General features: G+C 35.4%; 1 protein-coding gene across 11 annotated transcripts in view; it reads left to right on the forward strand.

Moving 5' to 3' along the window:
• Positions 1–14730, forward strand: part of kcc (kazachoc) — a 214378-nt gene that overhangs the window by 157222 nt on the left and 42426 nt on the right. Inside the window, exons 1-2 of one of the 11 annotated variants that reach the window (XM_053764996.1) lie at positions 3150–3396; positions 5656–5790. The exons of 8 other annotated variants lie outside the window; for them this stretch is intronic. In XM_053764996.1, coding sequence (XP_053620971.1) covers positions 5709–5790 — 82 coding nt within the window. In that variant the 5' untranslated portion in view covers positions 3150–3396; positions 5656–5708. Of the gene's footprint in view, positions 1–3149; positions 3397–5655; positions 5791–14730 lie in introns of those variants that run through there. 2 more of the 11 variants (XM_053764988.1, XM_053764979.1) reach the window with 2 other exon arrangements.

A 14730-nucleotide genomic window follows, 5' to 3' on the forward strand; every position in this document is an offset into this window, starting at 1 on the left:
CACGCTCTCTGGTCATAGAGAATAAGAGCTCTATGAAGTCCTATAGCAGATAAATACGATCAATTTCAATACGCGAAACTTCGCTGCGTCAACGCTTCGAATGCAACCAAAGACGCATCACAATCGACGATAACGCAGAGACGAAAAAGAGGATACCAAATCCGATATAAACCACCAAGGCGCAGTTAGTGAAAATGCTAAGGAAACTTGTTAATCAGCCAGAGTTTACAAAATGATGACGGGTCGACTTATAAATAATTACTGAGAGCTCGTGAAGTGCACGTTATTAAGTTTGAGAAGCGCTCAGATGCTGGCCAACTTTTACTGGAGCGCCGAGTTTGCAGACCGCTTCAAAATATACTTCTTATTTTCTTCTGGAAAAATCTAGGCCGAAGAAACTTCTTTGGCTTGTCATTCACAAACAACGGCACGTATAATATTAGCTCCAACATAAAATTTCAGCACGTTCGCTATTATTTTATTTACTAAATGAGTGTCAGTCATACATTAAGTCTCTTGAAAACAATACTCATGTAAAAACTTGCTCTCCCGTGGGAACCATATTTATATAGCACAACAATATCAAGAATAAAAATATATTTACGTGTTACAGAGCGTGACAATAGAACAAGCAAAATTCCATGTAAAAGAAAATTACAGACATAATCATGACTGCATCAATTGTACAAGTGATGTGGCTGTCGCCATTCAAACACTATACTCTCATAACAACACATTCAATAAGAATAAAAAGTATTCCATACAATTCAATAACACATAACAGATATTGGCTAACGTTCATGTATCGATACGTAGCCAAAATGGCCCCATTTATAACACTTGAAAATGTTTCCACTAGTTTACACTTGAGTCTTAACAGCTCACATTGGCATCCTTCATTTCACTTACTCTTGCAGCTTGGAAAACAATACATTTTGTAACACGCTACTTCAGGTATCGTTCAGCGCACTAAATCGAATAGCACCGATTCGAATCACGCCTAACAATTCCTTAACGCCTCTTTCCTCACGCCTAAACTGCCTAGACTGACTAGACTGCCTAGACTGGTTCTTTAAGCACCAGTCTTTTATGTTCCATGTGATAATCGAGAAATAGTTACAAAAATTTTAAATAATTGATGCGATTTTTTTTTTCTTCTTTCAAATTCTTGAAAACTAATAGAGAATAAAAATAACTCAAGCAGCAGGAGCCCATTTATTCGTCGAATCATAATACCCAATCAATATTGGCTGATGTCCTAAATTGAACTATGCATTTGGAATCGGTGCCATTCAAATTACTGCACTGAATGGCATACATCGCAACTTCGCTACGAGGGTAAAATGTTAAGATATTATTTTCATTTTATGGCATAATGGAGGTGGAGTTTTCTCCCTTGATATGTGTCGTGTAATTTATCAAGTGTTATGCAAAATGTGCTTATCTCGAGAGAGCATTGTGCTATATATTTAAACGTTCTAATATTGCTGGTCTTTCAGCTAATGAAGCTTTATCTTGGCAGTATAATAGTAGCGAGTAACAAATGAAAATCTGTGTTTTGCTACTGGGTTTGCCACTCTGTGTTGGGGCCTTTTTGTTTAGAACATTTTATGTATTGCTGTTGATGATATGTGAACCTGTGGTTAGATAAATAGTAAGTGTAACTTAAACTTAACTTATATCGCGAGACAGGTTTAATCTAGTGCGAAAGTCACAGGCTAACATGTCAGGTAATTTTGTTATTGTTACTCAATCTTATTTGGTAACTAAAAGGATCTACTTTGTAAATTATTTTACTAAATAAACATTAATAATTTAGGTGCTTCACAATTCTTCACTTTCGCGACCAGCATTGTGATTTGAAGGATTTCAGCAAGGTCACCTTCAAACAAAAATCAGCTTTCGTAAGTACCTTATATCTAAATGTATAGTTTACTGCATTGTCTTATTTCAAACTGAAATATTATCCTCAGTATGTACCGTATAAAAAAAATAACGTAAAATTCTTATCTCTCCAAATTAAGGCATCCATATTAAATAGGTCTGTTTTTTATTAGCGGATAACAAATCATGGTTCTAAGCCCAGGCTTACTCCGTCTCGCCCCGGCCTTAATTACCTGGACGGAAAATGTTAATTCACGCTAGTTTTGCTACCTTTATCCTTACTTCGCTTTAGTTTCGACCGTTGCGGCCTTTGTGACTAAATTAATGTATTTATACTGTGTGTGGGTCAACAAAGAAGATTTTATTTGGAAAACTATTTACTTATATTTAGTGATAGAAACAGAACTATTTTTATAGCTCAGCATACGTAGCATCTCCCTAATGTATAAATAATTCATCGTTATAGAATTTTGAATGTTAGGATAATATTTTTGAGTACTAAGTTTCTCTCAACCTGAATTTACGCATAACGAACCTTCGTTCGACTCACAATACGACCACAGCGCAGCATAATTGACTCGTTCACCTGTCAAAGTGCCTACAAAGGGGCTGATAAGACACGCCAGGCTACGGGAGTCATTGTCCCTCGAGTTGGCATTATTCGACGATAGCGTCCGCACTCCATATACCCTATATACCCGTTTGTTCTCACTATATACCCGCGTCGACAAAATAAGAAAGTCATTGTGATTCCGCGCGAAATCAGGTGCGTGCCAACCGCCTTGACGTGAGGGCACACAAGTTATGCAACTTTAATGCCGCATGTGACATTGATTCGGGAATCATTATTTTATGAAGTATTTTTTAGTTAAAACAAAATCATTTATTGATATTTTGTTTGGAAGCAAGTGGCATTGCCTAGCAGTTTTCTGTGAGTTACATAGATTTTTGTTATTTAAAGGCTTGTACGGCATGGGCGATTAAGCAATAAAGCCAGATTTTATTAGGCTTTGTACGTAATTCTATAAATCTGACAAAGCCTGCCGATGTCTCGCAAAAATAAGAAATTGCTTTATACGATGGAACGTATCGTAAATCAGTACGAGATGAGGGAATTGAAACGTCGGCAGCGTGAGGCAGGGCGTCGGGCGGGCGGCGGCGGTGCGGCGGCGCGGCCGGCGGCCGAGCTGAGCTGCGGGGCGCGTGCGCGGCGCGCGGGGCGCGGCGGGGCGCGGCGCAGCCTCCCAGCTGCTGCACTCCGCCGCCGCCCGCCGCCCGCATCGATCCCGCCCGGGCCGCAGCATCCGGCGAGCCGGGTCTGAACGCGCGCGGCAAACGCGCGCTGCACGCGAAGCCCACGCGTCTCGCACGACGCGCCCGCCGCAGACGCCCACACGCACGCGCCCGTCCTAAGGTCCATATCCCGCATCCGACATCACGTTCACAACAATAACAGTTATTGACAGTGTTGCAGGTTATAATCGTGCCCGCTTACGTAACATTTGAGAATTCGTGCGTACTTATTGACAGGTTATGTGTGTGTGGTTGCCGTAAGACACTCAGGTTATACGCAGGCATGTCGTGGCAAAAAGCCGATAAAATGTCTTTGTCTTTGTCAAGGGCTTAATTAAAAGGACAAGATAAACGCATTGCTTCTTAATAATACAACCAGAAATACAGTGGTTGTCGCTTCCCAAACACACATAGCCTCAATATTACAAAGATCTACGCCAACATCACATTTTTCATCCATTTCATGCGAAAATAGTCTTAATTTTGTTAGCAATAAAGTTGGAATTAAATTGCAGCTTTGTAGAGCGGGCTAAATAGAGCCAAGCAGTTATAAACAGAATCGTCCTCTCTTCGGTAATAAAAACGAAATATGAGATGTGAAATATTTATTCTTGGGAAATTAATTATCAAAGTTCACTCATATCGATATCTCATGTTAATACTTGGTGTGTGTAACTACTTGTACCTAACGAAAGCAGGACTGTGAACAAGCCATTATTTGATGTTATTTTAATTATTACAGAAGTAGCAATAATATTAAAATCATTATCATTATTAATGAATAGAATCCTTTAAATAAATTCCACTACAAAGTGGAACGGAAAAAAGCGCGCACGGAATAAATCTATGGAGATTCAGTTTTCCCGCGAAAAGGCAACCCAATACTTTATAAGGGAAATTCATTTTTTCCTCAATTCTGTAATTTAATTTATAAGTTATTGTAATACTTACCATAAACTCGCATATTATATATATGGCATCCAGTATCATAACTCCATTTTTGGTTAGTAATGTAATAAATGTCTGTAGTTAGCCCAGACAAATAAAGAATAGCAAAATCAACAAATTCATCGATCATTGAAGTCCATTGTTGCACAATGCCTTCTTCCAATCCTTCCTTTGACAATATTATCTTCAAAATTACCTTTGTATATTTTTTAAAAACAGAACTATTGGTAGTTTATGAAATTTATTGATTTATTGTATTGTATACAATAAATTGTACATCATTGCCATACATTTTCATAAAAAAATAACCTTAAAATAAATATTGAATTCTAAATTAGGAAACTCCCGACTCCGAAGTTGCTGTTGCCCACCTCTCGTCTGCTAGAAAAGATCTGATTGTAAAACATTAGTTTTTCTTTTAAATATGTAGCTATGGATAAATAAAAAATAATTTTGACAGATTGAAAGTTTTGGCTAAATTCAAAACTTTGGTCAAATTCGGATTTTTTCTTAGCTCACTTACGATAGACAAAGAAAAAAATTTCATTCTACGTTGAGCGGCTAGCGTATTTTCTAATTCTTACGGAAAACTAATAAGTAGGTATTTTAGTGCCCTAATAGGAACTGAAAAACTACTTTCTATAGCGTAAGTGAGCATTAAGAAAAAATATCGGCAGTGAATTTTTTGTAAAACCTATCAAGTCACGCAAGCGCCGGCAAAAAAAGTTAGAATTAACCACTAAATCAATGAAATATGGAAGATATTCTATATTTCATTGATTTAAGTGTTTAAGCTTGTTAGTTTCGATACGAATACAAGAAACATTGCAAATTAAATACAAGTTTGTACTTGAACAATTTTAGAAATATCCTATACCTATATATTTTGTTTGACTAGTCTTTTTCAAATCTTCCTCGCAACAATAAACTCAATAGACGGTAAGCGCAAAGTTTAGATCGATAACTTTGTAACAAGATAAAAATACTTGGCAAATTTTCGAGACTCCACTATCCGATAAAACAATTTACAAGTTCGCGTCACACTTAAATGACGAAAAACATTTCGTGAGGTGACCTTATTCATTTTACCCAAGAACGTTAATTCTACACCGAGCCATTATGCAAACTCGCTAATTAGAACAACTATTTAATTTAAAATTAGCAAAGTGATTAGCATTGACACCAGGTAGGATCTTCGGCCGGCTAAGTCACGGCGCCGGCGCAGCGTGTAAATTCTACAATTAGCGACTCACGTACTAACTATTACTTATAGAGCCTTCATCAACATAAAACAGGTATTAAGGCACATGAGGACACCGTGTCCGAACTGCGGCTTTTTTCTATACATCCGTATTTATTTTTTGCGGTTATAGTTTTGTGAGTAAAAGTCAATAAAGTGTTGGTTGGCTGTTTGCCAATATTAGTCATAAGTAATCAGTCATCGTTCATTATCCATTAAAATTGTTTTATATGGTCCTTGGGACGGTCGCGTGCGCTCCTAACGAACTTATTTTTATGTATGGCGGGTAGAGGAATGAGAGGCAGCGATTCCGCGTAAACTCGGAGTGTCGAAAGTAACCGCGATGGCTTCCGAAAAAGAGAAAATGGCAGCTGAGACGAAGTCCCCCTCGAACAAGAGCAACTGCACGTCACCAGGGAAAAAAGGTGGGTATATTTAGTTGCCAATACCACGACATTTTGTAGCAACATGTTAATTACCATGTGCAACATGGTGTGTGCTAATGTCCCCCGAGTCACGTGGGCAAATAACAACTGACAGCTGTGATTGAATCTGATCTTGTCTTGTTATGCTCGAGTAATGAATGTAATTGTAATCTACGTCAACGTATTAATTTAATATTGCTACTTGTTTGTTTATCTTGTAAATACTTACTAAATCTGAAAAGTATATACATCAAAAGTCTAACATTGTATAGTATATTGTATATATTGTATTTTATCTCCATAATATTTTTATCTCCAACAAACGATTTAATTGAACGAGAGTAATTATTAATTATTACACTACTAATCTGATTACATTACTAATCAACCAAACCCTTACTTAGCTTTTCTAAACTATTTGGTATTTAATTAATCATTTTCAGTAATAAAATATTGATTTTAATTGCCTTTACAATACTTTTTGATCAGTAAAAAATCGTGCAAATAAAGTTATCTTCTCAAAAACACGTAGATAACATGTCTTATACAACATTTACCGTGCCTTTGAGGTAAATCCTAAGATTTACCAGACGGTGGTAAAAGTCCAAAATGAGCTATGATCACAGAACACTAAGCTTTGTTTTTTGCTGGTAAATCTTAGGATTTACTGTAGTTCGGTCGGTTTTTACAGTAACATATATATAAACCAGAAGCAATATAAATAAACCAGAAGCCTTAACCTTCCTACTTGAGGAACAAGGTGAAGGAATGGCACACGGAAATACATCAGTAAGTTGTCGCTCTATGGTTTCCCGCCTTGTCGAAGCCAGTGAATCCGCTTAAAGGGATTGCTTTATTGTATTCTAACATACACATGACAGAACTATAACACTATTCATTTATTTCGAAATATTATTTTAGAATTTGACATTTAAAAACTATATTCCTTTCTTTTCAATTGTGTTACTCGTAATTGATAACCACGTTGTCAGATTTTATTCAAGTCGCCCAAAGGCATCTGGATGACGTTTACCTACTGCGTCTAGTGGCAAGTAATCGCATACATTCTAGTATTAATTAATACATATTAGTAATTGATAAATATACATGTATTGTATAATTAATACATTATGTATTTTACTCTCCCTACGGAAATCTAAAAGAAACGGAGTTTTGTAGTAGTCCAGTAACAACAAGAACTATTGCTGGACGTTGTACTTAATTTATAAATAAATAATATACGTATATAATATAATGTCACTGGGACTCACTAAAAAAAGGAATACAACGCAAATTTACTACGAAAATTTTTCAAAAGTATTTAAGTAATGTTTTAATAATGACCGCATGATAAAAAACTCATAGTAAAATGTTCCACGAAGAGTGAATTCGTAGTTTGTCTGCATGGTCACGACGAGCTCTTTCATTTCGATAATACTGACTGCAAGTGTCGCCGCGGATTCTCAGCGTATTTTGAATGAGATCTCAGACAATCTGCACAATAGGAAGAATCCATTTCAGAAATGTTATTTACATCACATAGCTATTCATATATACGTAATAATAGTATTAAGTATGTTCTTTAAACACTTACGTCCATATGTATTATGTATTAGATCATAATTGCGAAAGTCTGGGTGTCTGTTTATCTGTCTGTCATGCTTTCACAGCTGAACCGCTGGGCCTTTTTTATTAAATATGTAAATGATTATAGATATAAATATGGATATGACCCATGCCAGACATAAACTACCGCGAGCGATACTGCGGGCAACAGCTAGTATGAAATAAAGTCAATTAGGTTATTACCAGGTGCCAAAATAAATGCAATGCGTTGAGTTTCCAACTAGACTAAGTCATATCATGAAATAAAGCACGAGACAAAAATTTTAATGTAAATCTTTATACTAAGAAAATATACAGAGATTTCTGCGGAACATATGAACTCTGTGCACAATATTGTTATTCTGTATGTATTAAACCTTTCTCATTTTTCCAAAACTTTTAAGATTAGAGTGATGGAAAATATACTGGCATAACTAAAATTGGAAAGATACGTAACATTTTCTTTTCTAGAAACCTTACCATTTCGGTTATATGATACGGACGAACTTCGCAACTCTGTGGAAACTTGTGCTGAAACATACTCAAACTTGTCGTAACCGAATATTTTTATTTATTATTCAGAATAAGATCTTAGAAATTTTAATTCTTAATTTTTAATTAAAATGTCGGCGTTAATTTACAATGGTAGCTGTTTTCATACCTCGTTCGCGAAGATTCGAAACACAACAACAGCGTCTTTTTTATTATATATAGAGCCGAAGCTATTGAAATTACTTGAAATTTCGATGAATAATTTTTTTTCCTGCCGACAGAATGTACCTATAATCGTAGTGAATTGAAACCAGAAATTCAATCCATCTATTGTCCAATTGACCTCATTCCGTATGACCCATAGTTTCATTTCTATTTCCTACTACAATGAATGCCATAAAATGTAATAAAATAAAATGTTATTATTTTATCACTCCAACACTCTGGAGTGCCCTCAGTGCCGTCACTAAAACGGAAAGCCTCCAAAATATGAAAGTTATTCGACATCATGTCACTCGACAGTACTATCAATTGTGAAAACAAAACAGACAAAAAAAATAAAAAACAAAATCTAGTTTTTGATTCGCAACGCGAGTACACTAGCGAGTAGCGAGGTACACTAGCTTTGTTGTATTTTATACTCAAAAAACCTCTTTATTTATAATGTTATATATTTACATGACCGTATTCAGAGGCGAAAGGAACATTATAGGTACTTAAAATAAATTCTTGCAATTATGCTCATTAAATAATGAACCTACATTGTCTTAATTTATTTACGTTGCTACTATTTCAATTAAATATTCGCAATTATTGTACAGTACAAACTTTAATATCTTTTGCATACAGCTATCTCCTATATTAATACCCAAACTTCCATACTTAGCCGTAATAGTTAAAACTTAATTAGAGCTCGGTACCTACGTTCTTGAACAGATATTACAATATTCGAGTAGGACGGTACAACTATACAACCGGTACAATGTATTAAAGTAATTCCTTTGCGTCTCTCGGGCAGCAGTTTCAGTTTCGGATGGCTTTCGGTGCGTGGCCGAGATGAGATGCGGTAACCTTTGTTGGATCTACCCGCGCCGGGAATTTACCCACAATTGGGTTATGTTATGAGAACTGAATGCCAGATGCCAGATATGGAAAACGGGGGAAACGTTTTTAGTTTAGAACTGAGTCTTACATGACATTTCGACTTCATTTATGTTAGCGATATTATTTACAAAACCGATGATCATGATTATCACTCATATTTAGAACTGTGATATCGATTTACTTGATAATAAATCGATATTAAATCGAAAAAAATACTTGGAAATTTGAAAAGTAACTATATATTTTCAGTAATTTGAACCAGTTTGATGAATAGGACGGGAATGCAGAAAGAAAACCTCGCTTTCAGCCTGATCCCAATTGGAATGGAACAAAAAATCAGGTCAACAGAGACACTTCTATTCAGAAAATAATAACGTGTTGCTCACATAGCGGGGTTAGTTTAGGGAAAAGATTTTGAGTGATCTAGCTATATTTGTAAGTCATCATATTCATCTACTGATGAATATGATAACTTACAAATTATATCACGTCTTTACCTCTTACAGGGTAGACAGATCTAAGAGTTATGAAACTCAAAGGTCACGTCTAGCTGTATAGCGAGGTTATTGATGGAATTGAGACTACTTTACAACGTTTATAACGTTGTAAAGCTGGCTTCAACGGGAAAATCTACTTTTGTATTTCTTTTGCAAAGAACATCACATCACATCTATTAGGTTAACACATCGGTTGTCAGTCTGGTTGTCTGTTTATCTGTCTGTCATGCTTTCACAGCTGAACCGCTGGTCCTTTTTTATATTTATATTTTCATTAAATTTTATATTTTTATGAAATATGAAAAAAAAATGAAAAATGAAAAAATTACCACATTCCAATCATTTGAAGCGGTCAATTATTTTTTATTCTCGAAGGAACAACTGATTGGTTGGTCTTTCGTTATACATTTCTGCCCTTCTAACTTTACATGGAAATTCAGCGCATTCTAAATATTACATGGAAATAAAACGAGGAGTTCATAAGTAATCGGACTCACCCAGTTACTCCTTGGCCAATATAGATAATGTCATGAATACTAATAACCGAATTTTATATCTAATCTACTAAAATAACAAGTATCTTTTGCATACAGCTATCTCCTATATTAATACCCAAACTTCCATACTTAGCCGTAATAGTTAAAACTTAATTAGAGCTCGGTACCTACGTTCTTGAACAGATATTACAATATTCGAGTAGGACGGTACAACTATACAACCGGTACAATGTATTAAAGTAATTCCTTTGCGTCTCTCGGGCAGCAGTTTCAGTTTCGGATGGCTTTCGGTGCGTGGCCGAGATGAGATGCGGTAACCTTTGTTGGATCTACCCGCGCCGGGAATTTACCCACAATTGGGTTATGTTATGAGAACTGAATGCCAGATGCCAGATATGGAAAACGGGGGAAACGTTTTTAGTTTAGAACTGAGTCTTACATGACATTTCGACTTCATTTATGTTAGCGATATTATTTACAAAACCGATGATCATGATTATCACTCATATTTAGAACTGTGATATCGATTTACTTGATAATAAATCGATATTAAATCGAAAAAAATACTTGGAAATTTGAAAAGTAACTATATATTTTCAGTAATTTGAACCAGTTTGATGAATAGGACGGGAATGCAGAAAGAAAACCTCGCTTTCAGCCTGATCCCAATTGGAATGGAACAAAAAATCAGGTCAACAGAGACACTTCTATTCAGAAAATAATAACGTGTTGCTCACATAGCGGGGTTAGTTTAGGGAAAAGATTTTGAGTGATCTAGCTATATTTGTAAGTCATCATATTCATCTACTGATGAATATGATAACTTACAAATTATATCACGTCTTTACCTCTTACAGGGTAGACAGATCTAAGAGTTATGAAACTCAAAGGTCACGTCTAGCTGTATAGCGAGGTTATTGATGGAATTGAGACTACTTTACAACGTTTATAACGTTGTAAAGCTGGCTTCAACGGGAAAATCTACTTTTGTATTTCTTTTGCAAAGAACATCACATCACATCTATTAGGTTAACACATCGGTTGTCAGTCTGGTTGTCTGTTTATCTGTCTGTCATGCTTTCACAGCTGAACCGCTGGTCCTTTTTTATATTTATATTTTCATTAAATTTTATATTTTTATGAAATATGAAAAAAAAATGAAAAATGAAAAAATTACCACATTCCAATCATTTGAAGCGGTCAATTATTTTTTATTCTCGAAGGAACAACTGATTGGTTGGTCTTTCGTTATACATTTCTGCCCTTCTAACTTTACATGGAAATTCAGCGCATTCTAAATATTACATGGAAATAAAACGAGGAGTTCATAAGTAATCGGACTCACCCAGTTACTCCTTGGCCAATATAGATAATGTCATGAATACTAATAACCGAATTTTATATCTAATCTACTAAAATAACAAGTATATTTTCTTCCGACTCCGGCTATAGAATAAACAACTTTGTGTGGTCACTGAATCATGCATGACCCTGGCTCAATATAATGAAGTACTTATGTATGAGTATCTAACAACTAAGTCTTACAACAAATATTTATATAATCATAACATGCTCATAAAAAAAAACACTTTTATTTCTTTTAGTACTTTCTTGGAATTCAGTTTTGTTGTTTTCTTTCTATCTTGTCTGGGAGTGAAAGAGAAAGATAGAATGTGCCAGCGACTTCTTCTTACAGAATGTAGATTAGCAACCTCAGATAACCTATCACTAATATAAAATTTCAATTCCACCGATGCGCCCGATATCCATCGGAAAGAAATAAGGATTTGATTATATATACAAGTAAAAAACAAATCATTTATTCAAAAATTTGACCGTCAAAGGCACTTTTCTCGTTAAATTTTATAGTATAAGAGTATACTGTACTGTATTTTATCTATGTCTTTATGTAGAAAAACGTCTTGAAGACATATAAAAAATACAATAGAAAATCTCTGCAACACGATACTCGTGTCACTAAGGTTATTAGTGGTCGTGACGTTGTATTAGCATAATTTATGTAATGGAGCATTTTCAGAATCGCCAGGTGGTTAGTAGAGAGCAGGTTAAATTGCCGGCTGATTGTATGTAAATCGTTTCATTTTCTGAAATCGCTTGCGCAGCCGGTTCAGTTAATAACCTGTATACAAAATGTATTACACTTCCAGAATTAAATTTCTTTCTTTGCTCGTAGAATTTAGCGATAAACGCTGCCAGTGTTTTGAGAACGTTGCCTTCCTGTGGAGCGTTGGAAGATTATTTTTATTTGTAATCTATATTATTGTCATTAAATTTTATGTTTATGAATTTTAAAAAAGGTACTACTTTATATTAAATTTGGTTTATACAGTTGCATTGCATTTTGCAATTATGAGTAAAACTAGTGAATTAATGAATGAAAATGGAAATGAAGGGGACATTTATTTCTGTTTATTCTGAATGAACGAACCGAAAATAACAAGGGTATTGTCAGACATATGCCCCGATGGATGGGCGTCGTTGTTGGATTCCGTTAATAGAGTTTCGTGTGTTACCGAAAATGTGAAAAAAGTGCCTTCATAAAAAATCCAAAATATTTTTATTCAAACTTTACAGATTGCTTTAAAAACTTAAAATCGCCCATTTAGAGAATTCAGAGTGCTATATTTCGCGATGTTACTGAGTACTTTAAATTGTACATTTAGGATGGACAAAACTTTCAAGTCGTTGTGAACTTTTAAATTGAATGAATCTTAGGGCCCTCCGCTCGGAAAACGCCTCTGGACAAAGTTTTTAGTTGTTACTTACGTACATAATAAATAAGTCGATCTTTGTCCAAGTCTTAATGCAAATGAGACTTAAATAAAATTGACTTTCCTGAAACTTGTTTCTTAGACTTATAAAAGTAGATTAGGTGGGAATATCGGCTGTTTCCCGCAACGAAATATATAGGATGTGTTTTTTAAACAAACTAGTCTGGGAGTAAAATTTTGAAAAAATAATCTATATTTTTACTCAGTACTTTACTTGTATAACAAATGTCATTATAATCGTCAGCTGTGTGCGGGTGACAGGTCAGATATTTGCGGTCAGTATGGAAGTATGCCTTTCTTCTAAGTAGTTTCTTAGATGAATTCGTACTATTAACCACAAATCCACCTGTAAATAATTAAAAAAATGCCGCTATAATATAACCGTCGTATAAAGATTTCTACAACTTGACTAGAGCACCCTTTACCGTAAACGCGTAAAAGCTATTCACCTGAGAATCCATTTATGGAACAAACCTTAAAAACTGTGGAAGCCGAATGATAGATGAGCCTAAAATGTCAGACGCAGCAATTTTGCTGACATCTCTAAATAACCGAGCACTCTCGAGGGTATATGCTGTACATTATTGCGTTCGTGTAGCTGTCGGGAGATAGACAGTTGCTCGGCTGGATGATGGGTGGCTGCGCAAGCATAAAGCGGCTCACGTGCAGCCACGCTTTGACACACGAATCAAATAGTCTGTGCTATCTACGCGTTTGACGTGTTTTCGCTTTGACGCAACATCATTTCCACTATAAAAGTTGTGGTTGATTAAATAATATTTACATGGATTCCACATGTTTATATTTAGTTGTACCTGTTCGTCTATCTGTCTGTCGGTCCGCTTGTCCTATAGAATTGAAAATTTTTACGTCGCTTCAGTTTCCATGTTAATCCATAATTTATTATGTTCATAACCAGATGGGACTCAGGATCGGCTCCCGACTCAAGATCGGCTCCCAGACATGATTTTGTTTCACATTAAATGCAATAAGATCTCTCCGACGACAATAAAAGCTTGTCAAAAATTACGTTTTTGTAAAAATAACTTTTTAATAAAAATCTTATTACGTTATACCAATACTACCTACCTACTACTTCATATACTATTCCTTAATACTAGTGTATTACTTCTCGAATAGACCAGCACAAACAACAAACAATTGGTATAAATAAATAAAAATACATAATTTTTAAGTCACAGCGAGCGGCAAGTTATAAATAAGTTTAGACCCAGAGAAGTGTAAAGTCTCGAGTTTGAGGAACAAAGTATGTCTACCGCAAGCGGTCTGACGCTCGAACCTTTCAAACAATACACGTACTTGGAAGTTTAAGTGAGGCTTTAAGTGCGGCGTGTTGTGTCGACGGCTAATTATCCAGGATTTATGATCCCGGTATTAGTTTAGTTTGGGATTTTATGAGAATAGGGTATCTAAATCTCTCGCCGTGGATGAACATAATCCAATACGTCAGTAAACTGAACAACAATCAGTAAACTGACTGATTTCCTGTTGGGGACGGTGTTTTAACACGTTTGTTACGAACACATAAAAATTGACTGACAATGAATTTAATCAATAGGCTTTTGGATTGAGGATCAAAATCCGACATCGTTGAAACTATTTAATTCAATTGAATTTCTCCGTACAAGTTGGAAGTTGTTATTGTTATATCTTGTAAGAGAGAGAGACAGTTTTATCCCATTTATGGAGCCGTCAGGAAAATTACAATAATACCATCCGGATGGGATTGAAAATCCGGTCGCGAGGCGCGTTCGCAACCGCCAGTGAAAAGCCAAACTCCGAATTGAATAACATTTTATAGGTACGGCAAATTGTGTTCGGCATTTTTCGTTTTGTCACAATCATTCGGAATTCTTTTTGGTGTAACCAGATTTTTTATACTTATTAAACATGCGCAGGTAATATAGGAAGAAAAAGAATCATCGTGATATT

This window comes from Plodia interpunctella, chromosome 2 (assembly GCF_027563975.2).
Source record: "Plodia interpunctella isolate USDA-ARS_2022_Savannah chromosome 2, ilPloInte3.2, whole genome shotgun sequence".
In the NCBI taxonomy this organism is placed as follows: domain Eukaryota; kingdom Metazoa; phylum Arthropoda; class Insecta; order Lepidoptera; family Pyralidae; genus Plodia; species Plodia interpunctella.